This window comes from Pelophylax lessonae (genome assembly GCF_965119305.1).
Source record: "Pelophylax lessonae genome assembly, chromosome: 6".
Classification (NCBI taxonomy): domain Eukaryota; kingdom Metazoa; phylum Chordata; class Amphibia; order Anura; family Ranidae; genus Pelophylax; species Pelophylax lessonae.
In genome coordinates this window covers 20,285,656-20,312,595 of record NC_138773.1, presented here as the reverse complement: position 1 = coordinate 20,312,595, position 26,940 = coordinate 20,285,656, and the positions used below count along the sequence as shown (strand labels likewise).

The following is a 26,940-nucleotide window of genomic DNA, read 5'->3' as shown; positions in this document are numbered from 1 at the left end:
CCTACTGGTCGATTGTACCTAGCCTATGAACTATCGTGGTCAAATGTTCTTAAGCTATTTTTCTCTTAGGATCAAATGTTATGAGTTTACATTCACCAACAAGGAACAAAGAAACTATTACACACGTATTACAAACATTTTGTGAATTATTTATTACACTTGCATGAATGTTATAATTAGGTGGCCCTTTACACTAAAATAGTTTTAGCTTGAGTTCAGCTCCAACCTACACTGTATATGTATGAGTATGATGCACAAAAGGGTTAGAATCCCTCTATGTGCCATTCCTTATTTACATGCATTTACCCCACACCCCATTCCCCCTCCCCACTACATTTCTTTAACACTGTCATCAAGTACAAAAATGTCAAAATGCATGATCTTCACCGTCCATTTCTTCAATCTTTGCTCTGCTCAGCAACAAAAGTCTTAGAATTTGACCCCCACCATGATCTGCGGTTCCATCTGCTGGTCACCACTACTGTGCTGTGCAGGGATTTAGAAGCCGGCTAGAGGAATGACAGAGTCAGCAAACGATATACACAAGGGTTAGAAATCCTCTACGTTCCAGTTCCCATTTACATACCATTCTCTCGCACCCCATTTCTCCCCTCCCTGCCCTATTTCTTTGACTTTATCACAAATTTCAAAAATGCCAAGTAAGACCTTCACATTCAACCATTGTGTTCCCCTACATGCACTGTGATTCCATCTGCTGACCATCGCTACTGTGCCCTGTAGGGATGTAGAAGTTGGCTAGAGAAACCACAAAGTCAATCAGGGGACAGTCATGTGACACACCCATAAGTATGTTAGATGTAAAAAGTCCATTGCTCTGCAAACAGGAGAACATATGGGAGGGTGGGTAAGAGTGTAACTCTTCTTTCTTTGCAGGTCCTGATTTTCTACTTTTTTTGTTTACTTTAAAACAATGTTGCTTTAAGAAAATCAAAATGGACTTGGTTGCAACTTCTTAAAGTTCTTGTGCAGTGCCAATTCCGTACCCATTTACTGAAGGTTTAACTAGTTTTAATGACACATTCATGGAAAAGCCAAGACTCAAACATCTTCTTGATTCATCTTGAACAGATAGACATTGGTGCAGCTGATGATTATTGATGTCTTACAGGGTGACTCAGGAGGACCTCTGGTGTGTAAGGTCCAGGGTGTATGGTACCAGGTTGGAATTGTGAGTTCGGGAATAGGCTGTGCATACCCCAATTTCCCTGGGATGTACACACAGGTGATAGCCTACCAATCCTGGATCAGCTCCTACTTGAATGTTACATTCAATGATGTGTCAAATATCCCTAAACCAACGATGACATGTGGAGGAAGCATCCCTAAACCAGGTAATTCCAGATCCACAGGAAGCACTATTCATACACCAGTGTTCCATTTTCAACAATAACATCCAAAGGTAATGTCACTTTATCATCACAAACAAATGGATGATGCATCATCATAACTGATCTAGATAATGTAGTGACCCCCCCCCCCCTGCCTTTCATATAATCACTGGATGATCCTGCACCTGTAACGCTCCTGTGTTTTTATAGTAAGCTGGATTTGCAGCTGCAGAATCTCCACTCAGTAGTCATGTAGAGATGTGTTGAAATACCAGATCCAACTCTCCAGACTCATCACTGTGGGCCTGTCTGCTTCAACATACAGATATACACACACTCAATAAGATGTTCCTGGAGTGATAGGATGTATATGACAGTATAGAGGTGATGTGCTGAAGGGACAGGTGTGAGCAGTGACAGCAATGATAAGCACTTGATAGTAATGTTCAGGAGAGTAGTAGATGGTAATAGGTAGTATGCAGATAGGTTAGTAATCATGTATGGTAATAGGTGGTAAGGACAGCAGATGACATATACAGGAGAGACTAACCCAGTGCAAGGATAGATGATAGTAGACTCAAGAGCTAGCAATCTATGTAACAGTGCAGATGATAGAATTAGTATTGCATAGATGGTAACAGTCCTTAATGTGCAGAAGTAGATAGTGTAAGTTAGTTATGGAGGAATCCCCTGTGGGGTACTTATCACTAGTAAGGTTAGTAAGTAAAGGGGTCCAGTAGTAAGGGAGTGATCCGGTAGCGAGATACGGGATCAGTAGCGAGGTTCCGGTCTGTTCCAGGTAGAAGAGAATAGCTGGAGGCTCCGGCAGCATAGGACAAAGCTTGTAAGCATGCGGTTTGAACGAACAATGTGAGAGAGAAAGCCGGCGATTGAAATAGCCGCTCAGAGCGGCGCTCAGCGATGATGTCATCCGGCTTAAAGGTATATGCGTTCCACCTAACTAAAAAGGTGGGACGCAATATAAAAAGAAAAATGGGCAATAAGGGTACCAAAGGTACCAGAATCTTACAGCACCAAACTACTCTTTCTGCTTGAACTAATATAATGGAAAGCTTCCAACCCAGCTGACCTAGACGATGGGGTTGATTTACTTAAATAATAGAAGACATTCACTTTGTAAAGAATACCCAATCATGTGGAAGGAATTTAAAAAAAAATGGTTTTATCTCAGACATGATTGGATGATTGAAGTCAGCACAGCTTTCTTTCATTCGTTAAGCGAAGTAAAAAAATCTACTTTACAAAGTAAACATGTTCTACTTCTTTAGTAAATCAAGCACAGTGTCTTCTATTCCCAATATGCAAAAAAAAAAAAAAAATTCTAGTTTTATGAAAATGGGGGGAATGTTCTTCTTAAAGGCTATCTATCTATCTATCTATCTATCTATCTATCTATCTATCTATCTATCTATCTATCTATCTATCTATCTATCTATCTATCTATCTATCTATCTATCTATCTATCTATCTATCTATCTATCTATCTATCTATCTATCTATCTATCTATCTATCTATCTATCTATCTGTCTATCTGTCTATCTGTCTATCTGTCTATCTGTCTATCTGTCTGTCTGTCTGTCTGTCTGTCTGTCTGTCTGTCTGTCTGTCTGTCTGTCTATTACTATCAATAATTTTATATAAGCTAAACACTTTGTTTTTTGCTTGTGTCATCTGCTGCAGAATACTCAGTGTGCGGTTCCCCCTTGGTGTCCAGTCGGATAGTTGGTGGTACAGATGCGGTGGATGGGGAGTGGCCCTGGCAGGTCGCAATTATATATACAAAATCAAATAAAGAATATTTATGTGGGGGCTCCCTGATCTCACAGGAGTGGGTTATGACGGCAGCGTCTTGCATCAACTCGTAAGTATAACATGTTACCTTTATAAACCAATTCTTCCATCAGGCACAAATCATTCTGCTCTTTGAAATGTTTCTAAAATCCAGTCATGGACATGTTTATTAATCCAGTGTTCACCTTTTATAAAGTGCCCACTTTAAGACTGCCAAGTTTGCCTCCATTGATTATTATTGATTGGTTTATATCACCAAAAAAGAGCCTCTGTATAAGTGCTAATTTTGGGCCCCTCATTCAGCTATTGACTTCATAGGCTTATTCCCTATGGATAGATAGACGGAGGTGAAGAGTAGCCCATACAATACCCTAAACTCAACATTTACAACTTGGTTATTAGGAGCACACTTGGGACATCATGAAGGGTGCTTTGAACTTTTCTCCACCTAGAACTAAGCAGGGTCCAGGTCTACATGACAGCAGGAGGAGGTCTAAGGACCATAATAAATGGGCTACTGTCATAACACTGCCTAGATTTGAAGTCTCTGCCAGTCTTAAAGTCTTGAAATCTTCAGTCTAAGCCACAGGCTCATTTATTATATCTCATTGTGGTTCTGCAGCTTCTGCTTTTTTTTTTCCAAACAGATTTTATTGAGACAAGTACAAGGTAACAACGAATGTAAATGTTACATTAACAAGATCAATGTGATAGGAGAACAAGTCAAATCAATATACAATAGTAGGCAATAAGGAATGGATGTGAAGTTTCAAGGGCAATGGGACTAAACTATCAAAAGGTAGCAAATAACACATTAATATTTCTGTTATAAAGATGTGTAAGGGATTTAAGTGAAGAAGAGATAGTTGAGAGAGTCGTGAGTGCCATTAAATACGTTTTTTTTAGGGGATGTGATCCTGTAATGTAGCATTTAGTGAACGAGTGGTTGCGTGTGACCAGCACACGCACCACAGCTGTTTGTGAAAAGGAGTTTAGGGGTGTTTGGAGGTAGGGAGGAGGGTGGGGGGGAAGGAGAGAGAGAGAGAGAGAAATAATAGAGGGGAGAAGAAGTGTGTAATGATAATATTGTAAGCAACAAGCTGGATACGTATGTGTTTGAGCAGATGTGTGTTTTGGCAAGAAGAGATGTGCAGAAGTGGTATGGGGGTTAAGTATTAATCTTTTCATATTGTAATGTATTGGAATGTTGCGTTTATGCTTGTTAGCTGACAATCCCAGTTGAGTCCAATGTTGAGTCATTTATAAGGTGTGTGTCAGGGTCTGTTATGAGCAGAAGGAAGTGGAGATGATTAGGTTGGGTTTGAGAGGGGGAAGTCAGATGTTCGGCGATATTCTGTGGAGGACTTAATCCAACCTGCCCATGCGGAAGCAAATTTGTGTGGGGAACCTCGGGATATCAAAATGAGCTCTTTCATCTCAGCTATTTTATCAATGCGTTTATACCAGTCTTATATGGACGGGGGGTGCCCCATAGTTTAGGTAGGCAAAGTTTAGCTGAATTGGCTAGCATCATTGCTAAAGATTTGAAGTATGGTGAATTTGAGGAGCCGTGGTGGTGGAATAAAAGTTGTGCAGGTGTGTAAGCTAGTGGGAGGGCAGTTATTTTTTGGGTTAGGTTTGTATGGCTTTCCAAAAAGGTAGAATAGATGGACATTCCCACCAGATGTGCAGGAGGTCGACTTTGGTGTGTTGGCATCTCCAGCATTCACTTGATGTGGAGGTGTTGAACTTATGTAAAATGGCAGGGGTGCAGTCCCAGCGGGAACTTAATTTATAATTATTTTCTTGTATGGAGACATTGATGTATGTGGTGGTAGATTTGTTCCCAGGTTTTGTTAGTAAGATTCATGTGAAGGTCTTGGGACTATGCCTTGCAAGCTTTCCCTTCACCTGCTTGAGTAGTGTCCCAGAGCATGTTATGTATAGTTGAGATGAAATGGCATTGGGGGGTCTGGGTTGTGCAAAGTTTTTAAAAAGGTATTAAGGTATTAAGAGATCAGCTGAGCGTTGAATAGTATTAAAGTGATGTTTGATTTGCAGATAAACTAAGAAGCTTAAATGGGGATTGGTCCCTAGTGCGTTTAAGCTTTCAAGCAATTTAATTTTAACATCTTGGAGGAGGTAATGAAGATGTAGACCTGTGGTTAGTTGCTTAGATGAGAGTGGGTGAGGTGACATTCCTGGGGGTAAGTCTGGGTTAATAAGTAGTGGGGAGATTAGGCTCGGAGTCCAGGAAAGATTGAGCTTACGACATGTCTCGAAGAAGCATGATAGGGACAGTCCTATTAAGGGGTGTTCTGTTAGGTCTTTAGAGACACGATTAAGTCAAATCCATGCTGTACAGCCTGGGGGTGATTGGAAAAGGAGTTCTCCAATATCACCCAATCCTTTTTGTGGTAGTGGATGTGCCACTCAAACAATACGTCATAGATGGCAGGCCCAGTAGTAATTATGAATGTTGGGTAGACCAATCCTTTGCTTTTGGGTTTTATGAGTCTGGGGCGGTTCTGGTTCCACAGGAAGGAACTACAAATCTTTTTAGCTTCAATAGTTTTTATTAATTTTCGTATCAAGAAAAAGAAATACTTTTTCTGAAGTCCCCTTTTCCACCTAAAATACAGCAACATATAACCCTTTAATCTATTTACTCAAACTTAACAACAACTCCCTAACCGTCACCTATACATTTGCCTTCTTATATTGAGTCACTACTCCCATTACCCAATCCCCCTCCCCCTCCCCTCATTCCTCACCTCTACCCCTTCTCTACCCTTATCCTTCTCATTCCATGGGAGAGGTTGGTGCTGGGAACCAACCTCTCCCATCTATCACCTACAGCTAACTTCTGCATAATTCAATTATATCGTTCAAGTAACTGAATTTATCTCCGAATCTGCAACTCTATTCTGCTTTTCACTTAGCAACTTGATGAAACAAAAAATACTCCCTCACCCGCACCTATTCTGTTTTGTTATACATACTCATACAAACATTTTCTAAATTCTGTTATTTGGAAATGAAATTCTGTTATATGCTTTCCTGTTTTTCTTCACTTACACCTTGAACACCGAGAATGTTGATCGGATTGTTCAAATGTTTGTATGATTTATTACCATACTCTTTGTATCAATAAATCGTTTTGGAAAAAAAAAAAAAAAAAATTACATGTCTAAAGAAAAAGAAATACAACATAGCTAATACAGTAATAATACACTTTGCATATATAGAGTCAACAAAGAACATTTGCATAAGTGCAGTATCAGGAAAGATCATCCATAAACCAGCGCATGGATAATACAATAATGGTAATCTGGGAAATCCACCCCCCCTCCCCTGGACACCCCCACTGGGAACAACAACTGTGCCCGGGGGGGGGGGGGGGAAGAAGCAGCACCACCAGCTTAGTTACAATTTCAGCAATACCACACTATGCAACAAAACAAAAGTTTAGTTTCACAAAAAATTATCCCAAAGGGTGTACAAAGGTACACGTGATGACTCCACACAGTGCAAATAACATGGTAATTAGAGAAGGAGAAAAAAGGTAAAAGAAATACACAAGAGGTAGGTTGTCAGTAGGTCAGAGGTAAGCAAAAGTAAGTAGAGAAAGAAGAAGAGACAAAACAGATCGAAAAAGTGGGGAGACAAAGTATAAAACAAACAAGAAGTAAGAAGGAAAGAAGAAAAAAAAAAAGAGAGAGGCGGTCAGCAATAGGTCCTCGTTAACCTGGTGAATAAGTTACTCTATAGTAGGGATGAGCTTTGAGTTCGAGTCGAAGGTAAGTTCGACCCGAACATCGCTAATTCGATCGTTCGTCGAATGACGAACAAATGTACTTCTTCGCGGGAAATTTGAGTTTCCCATAATGCACTGCACTCGCACCGCGCGTGCAGCGCGTTATGTGATTGGCCAAAGCATGCACCCTGACCTCATGCTTTGGCCAATCAAATGAAATCTGCCATGATTGAACTAAAGGCAGGCTGCCTTTAGCTAATCGTGGCTCGGGGCCAAGTACACACCCCACACTACATAGAGGCTGCTCGCGCAGCCGCAGCGTGTAGTGTCATTGTGTGGGCGATGAGATAGGGACAGGCACGTGATTCAGGCTGGGAGAGAGTCGTTTTTTTTTTTAGTCAGACAGGGCAGACAGACATTCCTAGCAGTGTACTGAGGGCGAGGTTCCTGTGTGAGGTAGGGAGAGATTGATTTCTTTACATCATATCAGACAGTATAGCGCTAGTGAGTGAGTAGCATTGTAGGTAGGGCCAAGGTTCCTGTGTCAGGTAGGGAGAGATTGATTTAGTTACATCAGATACCAGTCACAGTATTGTTCATCGGTCCGTTTCTGCAACATTCTATAATATTCACAGACCTCTAGGAATAGAGATCACTTCAGATATCAGCCACAGTAACCTTTGCTCAGTTGTGGATCTTTCTATAGGGATCACAAACCTGTAGGAATAGAGATCACTGCAGATATCAGCCACAGTAACCATTGCTCAGTTGTAGATCTTTCTATAGGCATCACAGACCTGTGTGAATAGAGATCACTTCAGATATCAGCCACAGTAACCATTGCTCAGTTGTGGATCTTTCTATAGGGATCACATACCTGTAGAAATAGAGATCATTGCAGATATCAGCCACAGTAACCTTTGCTCAGTTCTAGATCTTTCTATAGGGATCACAGATCATCCATCTATAGGATTATAGATTACATCAGATATCAGTAAGAGTATTGATAATCAGTCACTTGCGTACATCTATAATCACCACAGCTCATCTATTGGGCTATCAATTACATCATATCAGGTCATTAAGTATCTATTGGTCAGTTGTGTATACCCTATATTGATCTGTATCAACATCATGTCCGAGAGGCCGACGCTCACAGGCGATGAAAAGAGGGCAAGCAGCCTCTGTGTCGATTGTGAAAAGTGGTGGTCACAGTCGACATATTGCATCCTCTGCAGGCGGGGCACGCCCGTCCTTTATTTCCGGTGCTGCCCGTGCTATTCATCCGCAACATATGGAAGAGTTGGTGGAGTGGATTAATAAACCATCCTCCTCTTCCTCTGAAACCCACACTCCCAGTAGTTTGCCTTCCACCGCAGCTGCCAAAGCGGCCCGTTTCACAGGCTCCTTCTCCCCAGCTACTTCTTCAGTTGCCCCATCATCATGCACGGAGGAGTCACCTGAACTATTCGGTCATAGTGTCAGTGATTAGAGATGATCGAACTTTTGAAAAGTTCGGTTTGACCAGAACACCCGAATTTCCCGAAAGTTTGGTTCGGATTCCCGCATCCCATTGAAATCAATGGAACCCGAACTTCAGGAATAAAAAAACACAATTTTGAAGCCCTAAAACCCAATAAATGCCCCTAAAAAGTGCCTAGGGTTCTGGGTCATGCCCCAAGGACTATGAATCAGGCAAAAAAAAAAGTTCTTAAAAATTGCCATTTTTGATAGAGAGACAATTATTGAAAAAAAAATTAGATTTATTTGGATTTAGTGTCTGGGGGGGGGGTCTAAAAATTGTACCTGTCAAGTTTCAGCTCTGTAGCATGTCCAGAACCAGAATTATAGCATGCCAAACCTTCAAAAAGGACTTTTTTGCTTAACCGTGCCTTTCTTTTGCTCCTAATCAACTGCACAGCCAATGTGTATGATGGGGACATAATGCAATGCACTGGGAACAAGATTAGAGGTTTTTTTTGGAAAAAGGTGCTGTCTCTTTAACCACTTGCCGACCGCCGCACGACTATCTACGTTGGCGGTCAGCCCCTCACAGGCAAACTGACGTAGGTCTACGTCGCTTGCTTGTGAGGGTCTAGGGAGCGAGCGCGTGCCCCCGGAGGCACGCTCCCGCTCCCGCGTGGTCACGGACCCCCCCGCGTGTGTGACCGGCGGACCCGATGTCCGCCGCTCACTCTGCGATCGGCGGGGGAGAGGGAGAAAGTCAGGCGGCTTGTGTAAACAAGCTGCCTGTCATTCTCCCCTGTGTATGAGAGATGATCATACGGTTCTACTATGTAGAACCGTTGATCACCGTTCATACAGCTGAAGCCAAAGCCAATCACAGTAGAAAGCACGCCCCTAGGGACACACATAGCCCCTCCCTTCCAAATAAAGTTAACCCCTTCACTACCAGTGTATTTTACAGTAACAGTGCATATATATAGCACTGATTACTATAGAAATGTCACTGGTAACCCCAAAAGTGTCAAAAATGTCAGTCAAGGGTCCGATCTGTCCGCCGCAATGTCGCAGTACCGCAAAAAAAATCGCAGATCGCCGCCATTACGCGTTAAAAAAAAAAACAACAAAAATGACAAAAATCTTTCCCTTTGTTAGTAAACGCGATAACTTTTGCGCAAACCAATCAAAATACGCTTTTTGCGATTTTTTTTTTACCAAACATAGGTAGCATAAAACAAATTGGCCGAAAATGTTAAAAAATTTTGATTTTTACATTTTTTTTGGGGGGAATTTCATTAAAAAAATGTGAAAAATATTGCTATTTATGCAAAATGTACGCTCTTTTTTTGTTTATAGCGCATGATCAAAAAATCGCACAGGTGATCAAATACCACCAAAAGAAAGCTCTGTTTGTGGGAAAAAAAGGACGCCAAATTCGTTTAGGTACAGCGTCGCACGACCGCGCAATTGTCCGTTAAAATCACGCAGTGCCGAATCGCAAAATACCCCCTGGTCGTTTAGCAGCCAATTCCTCCGGGGCTTAAGTGGTTAAATGTGGATATAATTAACGGGTGTATTTTCACAATGGGGCTATTATTACCAAATGTTTTCAAGAAGTCAAAGGATGTATGTAGATGCACTTTATTTCATGTAAAATGGTGTTTGGTGCACTTTAACTTGAATTCTCACAAGAAACAGACATATATGCATGGATACATTGAGGGTTAGGGTTAGGGGCCACAATGTAGTGCACAGTGAACAAGATTAGAGATGTTTTGGATGAATACTGTTGTCTGGAGGGAATTGGAATTGTGGGGCATGAGTTGGGACTTTAAAGGTACCGTTTCAAAACCAATAAAATTGATATGACAATATATCAAATATATTAAAAATATGTATTTATTACACATAGTAACAAAGAAAAAAGGATCCAAAAACAAAGGGACAAATCATATGTACAGAAAATACAACTGGGTATAAAATGTCTAGCAGAATCATGCTCCTCATACAGTAAGTGGAGTCACCAGGAAGTACCGCTGGGCCAGAATGAACCGGTACCAATCGTGTAATTCTCTAGTTGTACCACTACCCTACATGTTTTGCGGTTTGAACCGCTTCTTCAGGGGTACAGGGGCACAAGAGGTGTTCAAGAGGACAACTGCAGAGTGATTAAAATAAAAAATTAATAACAATGCAAATTTTATTCCATACATCAAATTTTCAACAATATATTCATCTTTATTGTGCACATTGGGAGAGGGAGAGGACAAACCCCAATCAAATCCCAGTGTGCACATCACATATTCAATGACATAAACGTATTCTTATAAACATTTGTCAACATATATAGCACACAGACATAGAGGCCAAAGAAAAAACATGGATACTCCCACCCAGACTTGTATAAAGTACTCGAAATTTCTACTTGAGTAAAAGTACAAGTGCTCGATCAAAAAATTACTTGAGTAGAAGTGGAAGTGCTCGCAGAAAAAGTTACTTAAGTAGAAGTACTAAAGTATTCAACATTTTTTTTACTTAAGTATTGCAAGTAGTTTTTTCAAAAAATTTGCTACTTAAGTACTAAAAGTAAAAAGTACCAGTAGTTATAAAAAAAAATTCTACTCAAGTACTGAAAGTAGAAGTACAAGTACTGTGTTATGTAGTTATTAAAGAAATAAGTCAAAAGTTTGAACATCATATTGTTTTTTATTATTTCAAATGATTTATTCAAATGATTAACCTGTGTTTGTTAGTAGTTTCTTGCTGCACTTTAAGCGCTGTAGCACCATTTATTTGTTTGTTTCATATTTTCTTTTTATTGGAAAGATTTGGTATAGCAGCTTTTATTATACACAGCCTTTATTTTCGTATGCGCTGATTTACAAATGACATTATACACATTTTTTTGAGCTTTATGCAACCTGCCATCTACTGTTCTGGCAGTGGTAATTTTTTTAAAAGTAACGAGTAACTATGCAGCACAAAAAAAAAATACTTGAGTAGAAGTATTGAAATCATCGAAAAAATGTAGTGAAGTAAAAGTGGAAGTAGGAGAAAAAAATTCTACTCTAGGAAAGTACAGATACCGCATTTCGGTACTTAAGTACAGTACTTAAGTAGTTCTACTTAGTTACTATACATCTCTGCTCCCACCTGAACGGCTGCTGGTGTGCGGGCCAGAGGTAGACCCCGCTAGAGGCAAAACAAGCCCCCCAGGTGGACATGGACAGCCCAAAAGGCAATCATGATTGAAGTAGATGTCTGGCCTAAATAGTATACAACAAAGAGCGTCAGAGATATATATTGTATTCGGAGTTACAGGGGACCCTACCTGTCGGTAGATAGGAGGGTCTGTATGTATAAAAACTCACATAGATATACTTGAAGGCTATAATATAGTTGGTACAAAAACTTCTTCAGAACAGCAATGGAAAAACAGTTGGAAAAAAGGAAATTTTTCAAAAACAATACTGTCATGTCAACCTACCAGTGATTATGGCCTAGACATATAAGATGGTCAGATGGTGGGATGGATGGATACGGACACAAAAGTATATATGATCTCAAAGACGTCTAGATGAAAAAATGAGATTCCAGGGAACTCAGTGGTTCCTATAGATATATAGAGAAAAGTGGTATATCACTAGCACAATCCTATATACAGTTCAAAGCATAAACACTGTCATGTTCCAAAGGGATTATCCATGACCAAGGTTATACTGTATAGCAGAATGTGAAAAATATTGTTTTTTTTTTTCAAAATTGTCACTCTTTGTTTATAGCTTAAAAAAAATAAAAAATCCCACAGGTGATCAAATACCACCAAAAGAAAGCTCTATTTGTTGGGAAAAAAAAGAAATCAATTTTATTTGGGTACAGCGTCGCACGACCGTACAATTGTCCATTAAAATAACGCGGTGCCGAATTGCAAAATAGGGCCTGGTCAGGAAGGGGGCAAATCCTTCCGGTCTTAAAGTGGTTAAATTGTACAGCGAGGCATAGTAGGATTTAAATTCCTGAGTAGTGTTGAGCAAACACGGACTGTATTATTTGTGTTCGTACCGAATAATTGGATTTTTGTTACCCGAACACGGACACGGACACTTTACTGTACAGTATGTTCGGGTTTAAAATCCGTATTCGGTCATTTTATTTCCTGTTTTGTATGTAATGGCGCGCTTTTAATGGGGGGCTTTCAACAGCCAATCAACAAGCGTTTAACTGGTGTGCGCCATCACAGCCATGCCTACTAATGTATTAGTAGCTGTGATTGGCCATCTGAAGCATGTGACCATGTCTTTATAAGTTCGAGAGCCCAGGCGCGCCGCGTCATTCTGCAGTAGTTTAGGGACAGAGCACACATCATACGTGCTGGCTGCTGATTAGGGACAGACAGTGATTCTGTGAAAATGTGAGTGCAGGCAGGGAAAGTTATTAGAGCATTTTAGGGCGAGGCTGGAGATTAGGCAGGGTCAGTCTTCTACATCGATTTTGCTGTGTGGGGGGTGGTGCAGTGAACAATCTTATTGAGCATATTAGGGACAGGCTGGAGATTAGGCAGGGACAGTCTACATCGATTTTTCTGTGTGGGGGGTGGTGCAGTGAACAATCTTTTTGCCCTCACTTGAGCCCACTGAGGAGGAGGGAGAAAAAAATCTATTTTTATCAGTCTGTTGTGTGCAGCGTTCAGCTATATTTCACTACAGATTGCTGTTCTAATCTGCTATTAAAAAATTAATTCAAAGGGGATTTTTTTAAGAGCACTTGCCATGCTCTTAACTACGTTTTGCTGCCATTTGCAGCCCTCTAGCCCTTTCCATTGGTCTTTTAGAGCCATTTTAGTGCCTGAAAGTTCGGGTCCCGATTGACTTCAATGGGGTTCGGGTAAAGTTCGGAAAAAGTCCGGGACATGGACCCGGACTTTTTTTTCAAGTTCGGCCGAACCCGCCGAACACGGACATCCAGGTGTCCGCTCAACTCTATTCCTGAGTAATATGTCTAGGTAACATGGCTTTTTGGCCTGTATAGGAGACAATGTGAGGATTGTATGTGGCCAGAGTTCGTTTTCTGAGAGAACTAGCTAGCAGTTTACCACATTTGTTCCCTGACTCATAAGATATTTTGCAACAAATTTATATTGCTGCCTTAGCTTTTTAAAGTAAAAGTTAATTGATTTGCTTACGAAGAGTAATAAGGTCTGTCTCTGATGAGGGAGTAGGAGTGTGTTTGTGACGGGACTCTAATGTGTGTAATGTGTGTAAAGTCCATAGTAAAGAGTTTAAGTGTGGTGCTTTTCGATCCTGTAGCCATGTTTAATAAGAACTCCATGTATTACTGCCTTGTGTGCCTCCCAAATGATTTTGGGGTCGGTATCTGCAATGGTATTAGTTTGAAAGAAATGGTCAAGTTCTGTTGTGACATCCGTCAGAACAGTCTCGTCTTGGAGTAAGACTTTCATTCAGTCTCCACGTCCGTGTCTTGGACGATCAAATATCTGTCAGTGTATAGGAAAGTATAACAGGGGCATGGTCGGACCAAGTAATAGAATGAAAAAAATCTATGTGGGAATATAGGTGGTGTGGCGAGGAGTAGAAGGAATAATCTCGTTCCCCAGGGTGCAACAGGCGCTATACATCTATCAATTGGGCACTATGGAGGGATTTTTCTATACATTTGCGGACCTGAGGGGGGACAAAGGAAGACCCCTGAGATGTGTCTTCCGAGGGGATCAGGGGGATATTGAAATCCCCTCCAACAATTAATTGACCCTCAGAGAACTCCAAATGCTTCTCCATGCCTCCAGCAATAAACACATCTTGCTGGCTGTTGGGGGCATAAAAGATTAACCTCCCTGGCAGGATTCCCGAGTGTGGCTCGGGGTGGAATATCAGTGCCATTAGTGGCAACCCCAAGCCACACTCAGGGTACCACCTGGGAGCATCGCTAGATCCTGGAAGAGAGGTTACTTACCTTGTTCCCGGGATCCTGCGATGTATCCCGGCAGTGCATGGTGGCCGGATTTTCCACCTGATGCTGTGAGCCCCGACTTCCGTTCCAAGTGAGCGTCATGTCGCAGGGGGTGGAACCGGCAGCAAATTCAAAAAGTAAAACATACAAACACACTGACATATTGTAATCCTATTGGATTACATTACAAAATAAAATAAATTGACCTTAGTTTGCCCCCCAGTGCCCTTGACTGCAGTTTTACTGGTACTTTATATATATATATATATATATATATATATATATATTTTCCATGAAAAAGATATGTGTGCAGGTCCAGGGTATTCTATTGGAAAAAATAATAGAGACCCCTTTTGATTTGGCTTCTGGATTAGAAGAATGGTAAGCAAGGGGAAAAAAATGTTTTTTTTAAAGGAAGCCTGTCATCCCTAAAGTGTGTTCTGAACAAAGGCAATATCAATTTTAGAACTTTTTAAATTGTTTAATAGAATACGTCTCTTTTCTGGAACGTTAAGTCCCTTAGCATTAATCGAGAGAATCCTGATCCCATCCATTTGTTAAGAGAGGGAAGGGGGTGGGAAGGAGGGATAGGCAGAAAGGGTATTGTATGAAGAGGACCAAGGGGGAGAGAAGAGACTATAGTTAGGAAAGGTGAAAATGGAGAATGTAGATAGGAGAGTATATAGAATAATAAAGAGAAGTAGTGAAAGAGAGAGGATATCTCACAAGGAGAGATAGAGAATAGCAACAAACTATTGCTAAGACGTTTACAAACAATGAACTGGGCGATTGAGCGTGTTCCTATGTGGGGTAGTGGTTGGACAGAGCCAAGGGATAGGTCCCTGTCTCCCTCCCCCCAGCCCAACAGCAAACTTAAATAAAATAGATGGTATGGTATACCGTCCATGTATCAAAAAGAGTTCACCTGAGTAATCAAAAGCTCAAAAAACGTAACCTCTAGCAATGTCATGGAACTGGTAAACAATAACATTAGGTGAAGAACAATTTTGGATAATAAGATCTGCATGACTTACTGGGATTCCAAAACGGGAATATATTTCTGTGTTGCCCAAACCCCGGCGAACACCGGAGCAGGGCAGGACAGAAAGGCTCCGGGACAGACACCGCCCCAGACCCGGTCAGCCAATGAGGGGTGTGCCCCATCCCCCCGGTCAACACCCCTCAACCGAGCTATACGCACATGCTTGACCCGTGCACCCCGCCCCACAGCCCCCCCCCCCCAGCATACCACCCTCCGCCGCCATCCAGGTACACAGAACCACATGAGGGTAGCGCTAGCAGATACTGAAAAAAAAAAAAAAAACAGGCATAGGTAACCCAAGTCCCAACATGAATACTTGAACAGATATGCTGACCATATTCCCATTACAGTACACATGGGGAATAAACATTAAGGCACTATCTCTACCACCAGTAAAACCAGGCAGGACTGCGTTTAGAATGTGTTAGGCCGTGTGCCTGATGATTACCTCTTTAGGGGTGTCAAGCATTGTCCACTGGGGCCCCAGCAAAAGGACAGGGTACCAACAAAGTAAAAAAAATGTGGTGAATGAACCACCTTTCTCCTGCGCTCAGAGTAACAAGGCTTCCCCAACTGCTTTTCCGACTGGACTCTATAAATGGCGTCTCGGATGGCTCAGGTCTTGCTGCCCTAAAGGACTGGGGCAGTCCAACAGTACTGCAAACAAAAAGACAAGAAAAGGGTGCACCGACCTAGCGCATTATCCTCAATATAGGCTTTATTAATTGAAACAAAAAATGGCTACTCACTAACGTAGGTGAAAATCAATCACATCAAACTCATGCACTTAAGTATCAGAAGTAGTCCATACAGATGTCCATAGTCTCATTAGGATGACGGCTGACGCGTTTCGAGGCATAAGCCTCTTCCTCAGAGCCACTTCTGATACTCAAGTGCATGAGTTTGATGTGATTGATTTTCACCTACGTTTGTGAGTAGCCATTTTTTGTTTCAATTAATAAAGCCTATATTGAGGATAATGTGCTAGGTCGGTGCACCCTTTTCTTGTCTTTTTGTTTCCAACAAAGTCAGCAACTATGGGTAATGTTCGGTAGTCAACATTTTTCCACCTTAATAGTCACTGCATACTCCATGCAGTACAGAGAAATATATTCCTTATGCAGAGCCCTGCCAATCACGACTCACACGTTTTCTCCACGCATGGTGCCCGAGATCTCCGCCTGGGCTGCAGAGGCCTCGCCTTCAAGGCACCTCTGGCCATCCCCGCTCCAGGACGTCCAGATGGATGGGGGAGAATCACGAGCCAATTAGGGATCCGTTTCCAGAAATCCAAATAGTGCTGGTAAGTCCATACGAGTGCGGTGGGTAAAAGAAGCCGCCTTCTTGCAGAAGGTGACTGCTAACGAATATCCCCAGCTGTAGGTAAACTCGAGCTGCCATACTCGATCCAGGACCGGGTGCAGTAAGGCCATACGGTACAGGGTGGCCCTCAAAAGTTTTGGGAGAATCTTGATGTTTGCTCCGTCAAAGTCCACTGTACCCATCTCCCAAGATTTTTGGATGATCTCCTTTTTCTGGGTGTAGTGGTGGACACGGCCCACCACACCTCGAGTTCTGCCAGGATCAGTAGGTCTTGCTCCCAAGGATCTATGTACCCTGTCTAATTCCAGGGATTTAGGGGGGTGTGAGTTCAAAACTTTGTGAAAAATGTCTCTTACTGTGTCCTGAAGGTGTTCCCCCTCCTGTTGCCTCGGAGTCTGAGGTTGTTGCGGCGACTTCTATCCTCCAGGTCTTCAATATGGAGTTGTAGAGCAATGGCCGTGTCCATGTAGGAGTCTCTGGAGTTCTCTAGTGCCGACACCCGATGTTCTAGGGTCGTTAGGGCTGTTTCTCCTCAGAGGCCACCCTGTCTGACAAGGAGTGCACCTCCTGTATGTCCCATCGGTGTGCCTCCTCCAGCCGCAATATGAGGGACTCAATCTCAGACCGGGTAGGAAGGGCCTGGAGAAGCACCCTGATGTCCCAGTCCAACGTAGCCCCCGGGTCTGAAAGGCATGCGGGAGTCTCTAGAACATCTTCGGCCAGCGCGGACGGGCCATGGGATGTAAGTTGAGCCTCCGAGCTCTGAGCTGAACAGGCAGGGCCTCGTGGCACTGCCATCTTGGATCTGTTGGGTAATCCGCACTGTAAGTGCGGGAAAAAATGGTGTATGTCCCCTGCAGATTCGGGTGTTAGGGTTGTTCTGGTGGCTGAGCGTGTCTTGTGTTGTTTCGCTGATAACATTCCGGTGAGGAAAATCTCAAACGTCGGGCTGAGAAGGGAGCAGCCGGGAGCCCAAGGAATATATGTCCTCACTCAGCCATGACAAGGCCATGCCCCACCTTTTTTAATATTTTAATTTTGATTTTTTTTTTTTTTATCTTTTAGGTTTCACATGTATACTTACAATAGCATTCCATTTCTGAGCCTCTAACCTCCCTGGCGGTCTGATTATATCAGAATTTTTGTGCTAAAAGCGGTACATTGTTTTGAATGGAAATATGTTGTTTTATAATTTAGGCCTGTAATTCTTAGGAATAACTTACTTAAATCTTTCCAAACAAGAGTCTAGTTAACATCCCGGGTATGATAAAGTTTGAAACACGAAATCATGAATTATAATATAATAATAATAATAATAATAATAATACATTTCATCAAATCCTTCACTGTTTTCGAATTAGAGATATTTCATTATGAGGGAGAATCTGTACTCTGACATGACCGTGCCTAAGAATGGAGTGGCAAGTTATGTATTGGTTGTCCAATACCACTTCTGCAGGGGTTTCTCCACCACTCCCTGAAGAATTATTAGGCCCAGAAATTTCCAAATGTCATCTTTGGTCACTGGTTCCCACTTTCTGCATCTTGCAAACCTCTGATGCGTAGCGCATTGCTGCTCTTTGTACCGGATGGTCTCGGTAACTATTTTTTCAATAACCTCATCGGTCAGAAATAATTTTAGGTATGCCAAGGGGTTGCCATGGTCAACCTCAACTTTGATACCAGGTGCTCCAGTAAATGGGAATCTTGGGGGCTATGCCTGATCTGTACGGCAGTCAATAGAGCACCAAGTTCGCACATCGCTGAGCTCAGTCGCAGAGTGGTCGCAGTCATCACTTTTAGCACCCGATGACAAATTTTCCCACAAATCACTATCGCTCAGTTCTTCAAATAATTCTGATTCTGATAATTCTGAGTTTTTGCTGGAGTGTAAACAAAAGAGAATGAAGGATATAGAGAGTCAAATTAAGGAGATTCAAACCCTCCTTGATCCACACAAAAGCAAAGATGAGTTTACTAATCCTATGACCACTTTAAAAAATCGAGTGATCAAATGGGATAACGACAGTCAGAATAATAATAAGAAAAATATTTCCAGAGACCTGGGTGATTTTGCCAATAATGATATCTTCAAATGGCAAAAAAATCTGGTGACCATACCTCAATCCAATGAGGCTGGTCCACCTTTGGATTCAGCACCTTTAACTCCTATGGAAAGAGTTAGACCTCAATATGTACCAACAATTCAGGAAGTAAGGTTCTCCACTCCACAGAGAGGTAATGGCCCGACCTCGGGGTGGTGGGAAAAGAGGTGGCAAAAAGAGGGGGAGGAGTGGTTGGAATTATCACCACCCGGGAGGTGAAAATGGTGGGAATAGTGGTTCTGTGCCCATTTGGAATAATGGGCATTGTTCCCCTCATAATCATTCTAGACCTCAACACAACCCTAGAGGTAGTCATTCTGGTAGGGGTTATGACCATCTGGACTATTCCACTCCAAACTCCTATGAACCCTTACAACATATAGGAAATACTGGCAATTTCCAAAATTATTTTTTAGGGTCTCCCATGAGATATGCAGAAACCCCCCCCCCCTTTTCGACCTCAAGTAGAGAGGTGGAGGAGAAACTCCCCAGGTGTCGGACAAGGGAGAGCCAACGACTCCTTCCACAAAAGAAAAAACAGAGAGGAAGTAGAGGGGGGGCGGAGGCTAGAAAAGACCAAAATCCCAGTAGGGTCCGGTATTTATAACCTCAGTGGAGTACCCCTTAATGACGACAAACTTAGGACTCTAGACAGGGGTCTTAAGTTTGCTCCAGTCAAAAATCTTAATAAGTTTGAGGCATACGTAAGTAGTAATAGATTTGTGAGGACTCTGAATATCAAAAGATATTTTTTGTCTAACCCTATCGTTAGGAATGCTACTGTACCGATTGTAGTGGATTCCAACCTTAGGAACAGATCCACATTTAACCCTGCTATTTCTGACAATAAACACATTGAGGTCTTTAGGAATATGGTGTGTAAGGACCTTGAGGGTTTAAATGTGAAAAAGGCTATGGACCCCCAATACATTAAGAAAGGCATCAGGTCCCTTGAGAAGAACAAAAATATTGTTATCAGGCCCACTGATAAAGGTGGTGGCCTGGTTATTCTCAGTAAAGAATATTATCGTGATGAGATGGACAAATTACTATCGGATCGGGATACATATTCTCTGCTGAGTAAAGATCAGCTTATTTCATATAAAAACGAACTTCATGATTTAGTGGAAGGTGGGAGAGCCAGGGGTGTGTTTACAAAAAAGGAGTCCCAGTATCTTGACCCACTGTTTTGCAGAACACCTATTGTCTCCCAAAGATCCATAAGAACGATGAACAACCTCCTGGTGGTCCCATTGTTAATGGGATTGACTCAGTCACAGTGAGACTTGGGCAATACATAGATGTCTTCCTGCAGCCCTTGGTAGTCAAGACGGAGGCCTACATTAAGGATACGAAACACATTATCCAAATTTTGGAATCCTTATCATGTACCCAATCGACGATAATGGTTACAGCGAGAAGCTTTGTCAGCAGTAAATTGGGCATTAGGAACATCTGATCTCCCTAGGAAGAACAAAGGGTTTTTGTGTAGATGTCTGAACTTCTGTCTGTCCAGAAATTATTTCTGGTACAACAGACAGTACTATCTTCAGACCAGGGGACCCGTTTCACTCTCAGTGTGGCCAATCTCTTTATAGCTCACTGGGAGTTGGAGGTGGTGTTCCATGGCCGCCCCCCTGAATTATTGTGCTATCACAGGTACATTGATGACCTGATACTAATCTGGGACGGAGACATCAGTGGCCTTGAATCCTTTATGAGCAAAATGAATGCTAACAACAAGAACATCTCTGTGACCTGGAATACGAGTAGTGAGAAAATTGTCTTCTTGGATTTAGAGAGCTCTATCGAGAATGACCACTTTAAGATGCAGAACCATTTCAAGGCAACTGATCGAAATGCGTATATTCCGCTCGACAGTTGCCATCATCGTTCATGGCTCTGCAATATACCGAAAGGTCAGTTTGTCAGATTACGGCGTAATTGTACCACTGAATGTGACTATCTGTCACAAGCAGAGGTACTTGTAGAACGCTTTGCACAAAAAGGCTACGATAGGGATTTATTGGCTAATGAGGTAGCTAAAGTTAAAGAGTTTGACAGAAATGTATTGGTGGCCCCTAAACCTATTGCTGATCCTCCTGAAGGAAACCAATATAGGCTCCTTTTCGACTATAATATACAACATAAGAAGTTGGAAAAAATAGTCAAAAAGAACTGGTCCATTTTAAAACAGGACAGAATATTGGGTCCCATACTCCCTGAGATTCCCAAGTTTGTGTACAGGAAGGCACCCACCCTAAGGGATCGGTTAGCCCCTGGTGTGGTAGATCCTCTGATTTCTGTTGAAAACAGATCTTTTTTGTTTTTGTCAGGCTTCTATGCATGCAGACGATGTGTGGCTTGCAGGCATTCTAAAGTCAATTGTAAAAAACGCAAAGATTTTTCTGCGACTGCCACCAATAAATCATATACCATGTGCCACTGTAGGAGGTGTATACATTAGGGATGATCGAACTTTTGAAAAGTTTGGTTCAGCCAGAACACCCGAACTTCCCAAAAATTTGGTAATCAAAAAAATACAATTTTGAAGCCCTAAAACCCAATAAATGCCCCTAAAAAGTGCCTAGGGTTCTGGGTCATGCCCCAGGGACTTTTAATCACACAAAAAAAAGGTCTTAAAAATTGTCGTTTTTGATACAGAGCCAATTATTGAAAAAATTATTGAAAAAAAAAAAAGAGATTTATTTTAGATTTAGTGTCTGGGGGTCTAAAAAGTGTACCTGTGAAGTTTCAGCTCTGTAGCATGTCCAGAACCAGAAAAAAAAAGATAATTTTTCTTAGAATTTTTAGTAGCGCAGGGATGGGGCTCCGCTCCTTTCACACCTGGGCGTTTTTGTTTCAGGCGTTTATTGGGCATTTTTTGGGCGTCTTTGGAGGCAGGCATGACATCTGAACTTCTGTATAGGGGTATATATACACACATATATACATATATATATATATATATATATATATATATATATATATATACATACACACATATAGGTGTGAAAGGAGCAGAACCCCATCCCTGCGCTACTGAAATAATTTCAGTAGCGCAGGGATGGGGTTCCGCTCCTTTCACACCTATATGTGTGTATGTGTATATATATATATATATATATATATATATGTGTGTGTGTGTATATATACCCCTATACAGAAGCAGTCTTACATTTTGGGGCAGCGAAAATGTTAAACCTCACTGGCGAGGAGGTAATTACATACGCCAGTTAAGTCGACGTGAATCTTTTTGGATTCACGAGACCAAAGTTTCTGCCCCTAGATGTCTTAACATGGAGTTCAACCTCAATTGCTTTATTTCTGATTATTAGAAGATGTTCAATACCTTTGTATTTAATTTCTAATTAATTTTTTATCTTCTGTATTTTGTATTTATTTTTATGTGTTAGTTAGTATGTATATTTTAGTGGTTTTGTGGTATGTTATTTTTGTTAATGGATGGCTGGTTTTAAAGTCCTGGCCCCTACCCCTAGGATAAGATTCTGGGTATATCTTTACAACTTATAGTTGTGATTTGCCCTTGAAATCCATTTTTAAATTTATATATAAGCTTTTTAAGTTTTAAATCTGAATCAGCAGGTCTGATTAGTAATGTTTATTGTTTAGTTTATTTAATTATAGCCACAAATGTATGTGTTTAATGACGAGATGGCGATCACTGTCAGTTGATTCCTGTATAGTGTTTGCACCACTCTGTGGCTTGTTTCTTAGATTTTTAGAGCATTCTAATGATGTGTAGTTGTTTGTCCCGGTGTCACCGGGGCAACGGAGCATCACTTCCTGTTAGTGGTTGTCCCCTTGCTGTATACCCGGCCTCGCATAGTCAGATTGACTTCCGGGAACGTGACATCACGATCCGCCCATTGTGGATGTGACTATACGAGCCAGTATCTGCTATATCTAGCCGTGTCCCTCTCCCTTGTCAATCGCTGATGAAGTCCCGCCTAGTGGGACGTAACTCGTATGAAGGGGGAGGGGCCGGTGACGTCACCCGCCATCCATTGCGGTCAGACGAGACTGCTGATTGTAACATCATCACGATTCGCTTTGTACATGCACTTATTGAGTGCCTAACCAGGTCATTTTATGCTATATTACATGCTTAATAAAAGTGTTTTATTACGGTAATGCACTATGTCCGGACCCTTGTTTTCATGTGGACCTTTGACCTGCTGCTTGGATCTGTGATCTGTTGCCTGTGAGCTGAAATATATCTATTGGGGAAGAGGATTGATGATCTCATCCGTATTGGTGTTATCCTTGAGAGAGCTTAAGTCTTATTAGCCCGTCTGGTGACACAGGGGCTAAGCGTGAGGTGAGAAGTTAATGAGACTGGGTGAAGGATTACTAGCACATTGGAGAGCACCGATTATTTACCTTGTGCATGCTTCACCTTATTTGCACCTTTTGGACTGCTCTCCCTGATACTATCCTTATACATGTTAGCGTTGCACTTCTTTTGTTATTTACATAATTCTGATTTACCGCCGCTGTTTTCCAGTTCGTCCAAAAGCTCAAAGAACTCTTTTTTGACACCATGGACGTTCTCAATTTTCCAGGCACAAAGAACCATAAAAAGTACAGGAATGGCACTGGAAAAGCCTCTGGGTGAAATGCTGTAGTGAAATGGCATGATACAAAGTTGTAATCCTAACAGATTACACTGTATCGTGTCATTTGTTTTATTTAATTTTTTTTAATCTCCCGCCAGTTCCAAGCCCCCTACCTCACAAGGCTCGCAGGCAAGGGTACCAGAAGACAAGTGACGGCATCTGCCGAGCACACGGCGGGAGGACAGCGGGAGGATGGCTGGAGGACAGCGCGGGAAGACGGCGAGGGATCGCAGTGGAAGGTAAATTTGATTTTGGGGTAATCCCAAGTGTGGCTCAGGGTTACTGCTTTTGGTACTGTATATTAACCCCGAGCCACGATTGGGAATACCGCCAGGTAGGTTAATAGAGATTACTGCAATTTAGCATCTCAGTAAACTTGGACGATTCTGCCTAAGTTTATACCATTGGCGTGTGTACCTACAGTCCATTCATAGAGAACACATTATAAACAAGTTGTATTTTATTCATTAGATTCTGAAGGACATCAATAGTAATAATATTGTACTGCCTTCTGCATCACATGGATCCTCATTTATACATGTTATGTTCTGTTTCCTTTCTGCAGTAATATTCAGCTATCAAATTATAAAGTATATTTGGGCATGTACCAGCTGGGTGTGATCAACTCTCATACAGTTGTTGCCAATGTAAGGACTATGGCCAGTCAATATACAAGCGGTAGTAGTTCTGAGGGCATCGCCCTGCTGCAGCTGGACACACCTGTCATCTATACTAAGTACATCATGCCAATCTGTCTGCCATCTTCCAACACCACCTTCCCCTGTGGTACGGAGTGCTGGGTGACCGGCTGGGGTACAAGAAATTATGGAGGTGAGTCCATGAAATGATAAACAAAAGTGATTTCCCTCATTTTTAATAAACGTTAGCCAGACCTGTCACTTACATTCAATACATCATGATAATTAATAATGGGCAAATCTACCTGGGTTAGGTTTGCATGGGTTTAATCAAGTCCTGTTTTGAAATCCAAACTTATCATTGAATCCTAGTTCTGGCTGACTAATGTATATACCAAATTAATTATTATAATTAAAATAAAAACTCTCTGGCAGAAAAAAATGTTTTGGCAGAGAAAGGGGTAGTAACTCTTTAAAGCTGAAGTCCAGAGTCAGCACATATTGTCTAAATGCATTTGCATGTGTATTCTACCTTGAATCATGGTGTGCTTTGTGTATTTTCTCCAGATCTGTGCAATATTCCAGTGTGAAACTTTACATCTGTGCAGGAGCTTCCTGTAATGAAGACCAGTCACTGCTGCACTCTCTCCTTTTGCAGGGTGACTGGTCTTGTCTGGTCCTGTCTCCGCCCCCCTCCTGTAGTTTTCTGCAGGCAGCCTGTAGTGGGTGGAGCCTTCTGAGCTGCTCCAACAGCTCTGTTCTCTGCAAAGGCTATGTACAGCACTGTAATGATGTCACTGCTACATTTATTCAATTAAAGTTGGGTTTACAAAGGCATTTGGTATAAAGAGTGGATCATTATCCTTTGTGGTGGCTGAGGAATATATTTATAAGAATGTTTTTGTGTCCAAAGTTCAGATTTAAGGCTAGGGTTATATATGTGTGATATGGGAGCACCAATATATATATATTTTACACATTTTTCTGTGTTGTGGTAGAGCAATTCATTCTTTGAAAGGGCTACCTACTGCATCTAAATCGCACCAAAAGGTACATGACCCTTTTATATTAAATAGCGCCACACCAAAATGCTTGAAATTTTGTTAGCATGCATATTTTTCCTTGATGTACTCACTTTAGCAAGGTTCATTGATGTGCAGTTAAAAATATATAGCACTGCAGTCCTTTTTGTAAAAAATAAACAATTTTTTTTGTACTTAACGAGAAACCGCACAATTTTAAGTGCAATCGCACAATACACATGTGTGAACAGAACATAAAGGTGATCAGTCTATGTATAGCCTTGCCAAGAATGACCTTTATTCATCTTCTTGTCTGTGTTTTATCACCAGGGAGTGTAATGTCATATGGGACCCTCCAGGAGGTCATGGTTCCTCTAATAGACCGCAATACATGTCAGAAAATGTATACCAATGCAGGAGGTGACATCACTATCCAGTATGAACAGATCTGTGCTGGCTACAAGGATGGGGGAAAAGACACCTGCCAGGTAAGTGACACTAAGAACATTGCAACATTTTCATTCCATTTCATTCCAGCACCAGATTTTTTATTTTTTTTTTATAAAAAAAGAGGTTATTCTTGCCTCCTCTGTTATCTAATAACAAGGAGGAAGCTGTCACATTTATCTGTAGTAATAATACCACTGCTAAACATTTCACGTCGCTCTACAGCTGGAAGTTCATTCAAACATCTATTCATTCAACCTTTTGCACAAAATTCTCCATAGGCTGCACACAGTGAACACGTCTCCCACATAGTGTTTGCCCTACTGCTCAATTGTTCCTAGCCCAGTGATGGCAAACCTTTTTGAGCCCGAGTGCCCAAACTGCAACAGGTGTACAGAGTGGCGTGTCAAAAGTCATGTGACTGCATCCAGAGGAGGGGGGAACTCTGTTCACCCCAACATATGACAGAGGGGGGGTGAGGGAGGAGAGACAGGGGGGAGATGAGAGAGAGATCCCTAACTCTGTCCCAATCTGCAGTTCCTGCTCTACCCCTCAGTCCCAGGTAGGTCTGTGTATGATCGTGTCCAGTACCTTCCATGCCAGTCTCCGTGTGCTCTCTGTTCTGTTCCTTCCAGTGGCTCCCCGCAGCCTGCTCTTCCTGTCCGTCCTCATCTTCTAGGCTCCCAGTCAGCCTGTTTTCCGGGCCTCACTGTTGATGTTTTAGTGGAGAGGAGGTTTGAGGAGTCCATGTTCTGGAGGGCACCAGGAATGCTGCACCCGTTGCAGGCCTCTTCGGGGGTCAAGGAGGTGGTGAAGCTCTTTTCTACCTCCTGGGCTTTCAGGCATATCTGTTCACCTTCCCCACGGAGGCACCAGGGCTGCCCACCCACTCGTCATGTGCAGATAGATTCCTGCACCTCTAAACAGTAAGAAAGCGAGGCCAGAACACATTGGCCCCATAAAAGACGACAAAGGAGATTTGGCCACAGAGGACAGGGAAAAGGCGGTAGTGTTAAATCATTTCTTCTTTTCAGTCTTCACAAAAGAATTGGGGGGGCTACACGAACCCAGCTTGCAAGGCCAAACTAAATAGCACACCTCAGGAAGTACCGCCATGGCTAACAGAAGATAGACTTAGAACTAAACTAGAGAAACTTAACATAAATAAATCACAAGGACCGGATGGCTTGCACCCAAGGGTTCTTAAAGAGCTCAGCCAGGTGATTGCCAGACCATTATTCTTGATCTTTAAGGATAGTTTACAGACGGGTATGGTGCCAGCTGATTGGAAAAAAGCCAACGTGGCACCAATATTTAAAAAAGGGCAGAGATATATCCCGGGTAACTATAGGCCGGTCAGCCTAACATCAGTA

At 42.0% G+C, this 26,940-nt stretch overlaps 1 protein-coding gene across 1 annotated transcript in view; it reads left to right on the top strand.

Annotated features, from left to right (window-relative positions):
- Positions 1-26,940, top strand: part of LOC309558474 (transmembrane protease serine 9-like) — a 182,598-nt gene that overhangs the window by 44,874 nt on the left and 110,784 nt on the right. Inside the window, 4 exon segments of the mRNA XM_082261545.1 lie at positions 1,130-1,352; positions 3,040-3,232; positions 24,026-24,291; positions 25,451-25,608. Of these exon segments, the coding sequence (XP_082117671.1) occupies positions 1,130-1,352; positions 3,040-3,232; positions 24,026-24,291; positions 25,451-25,608 (840 nt within the window).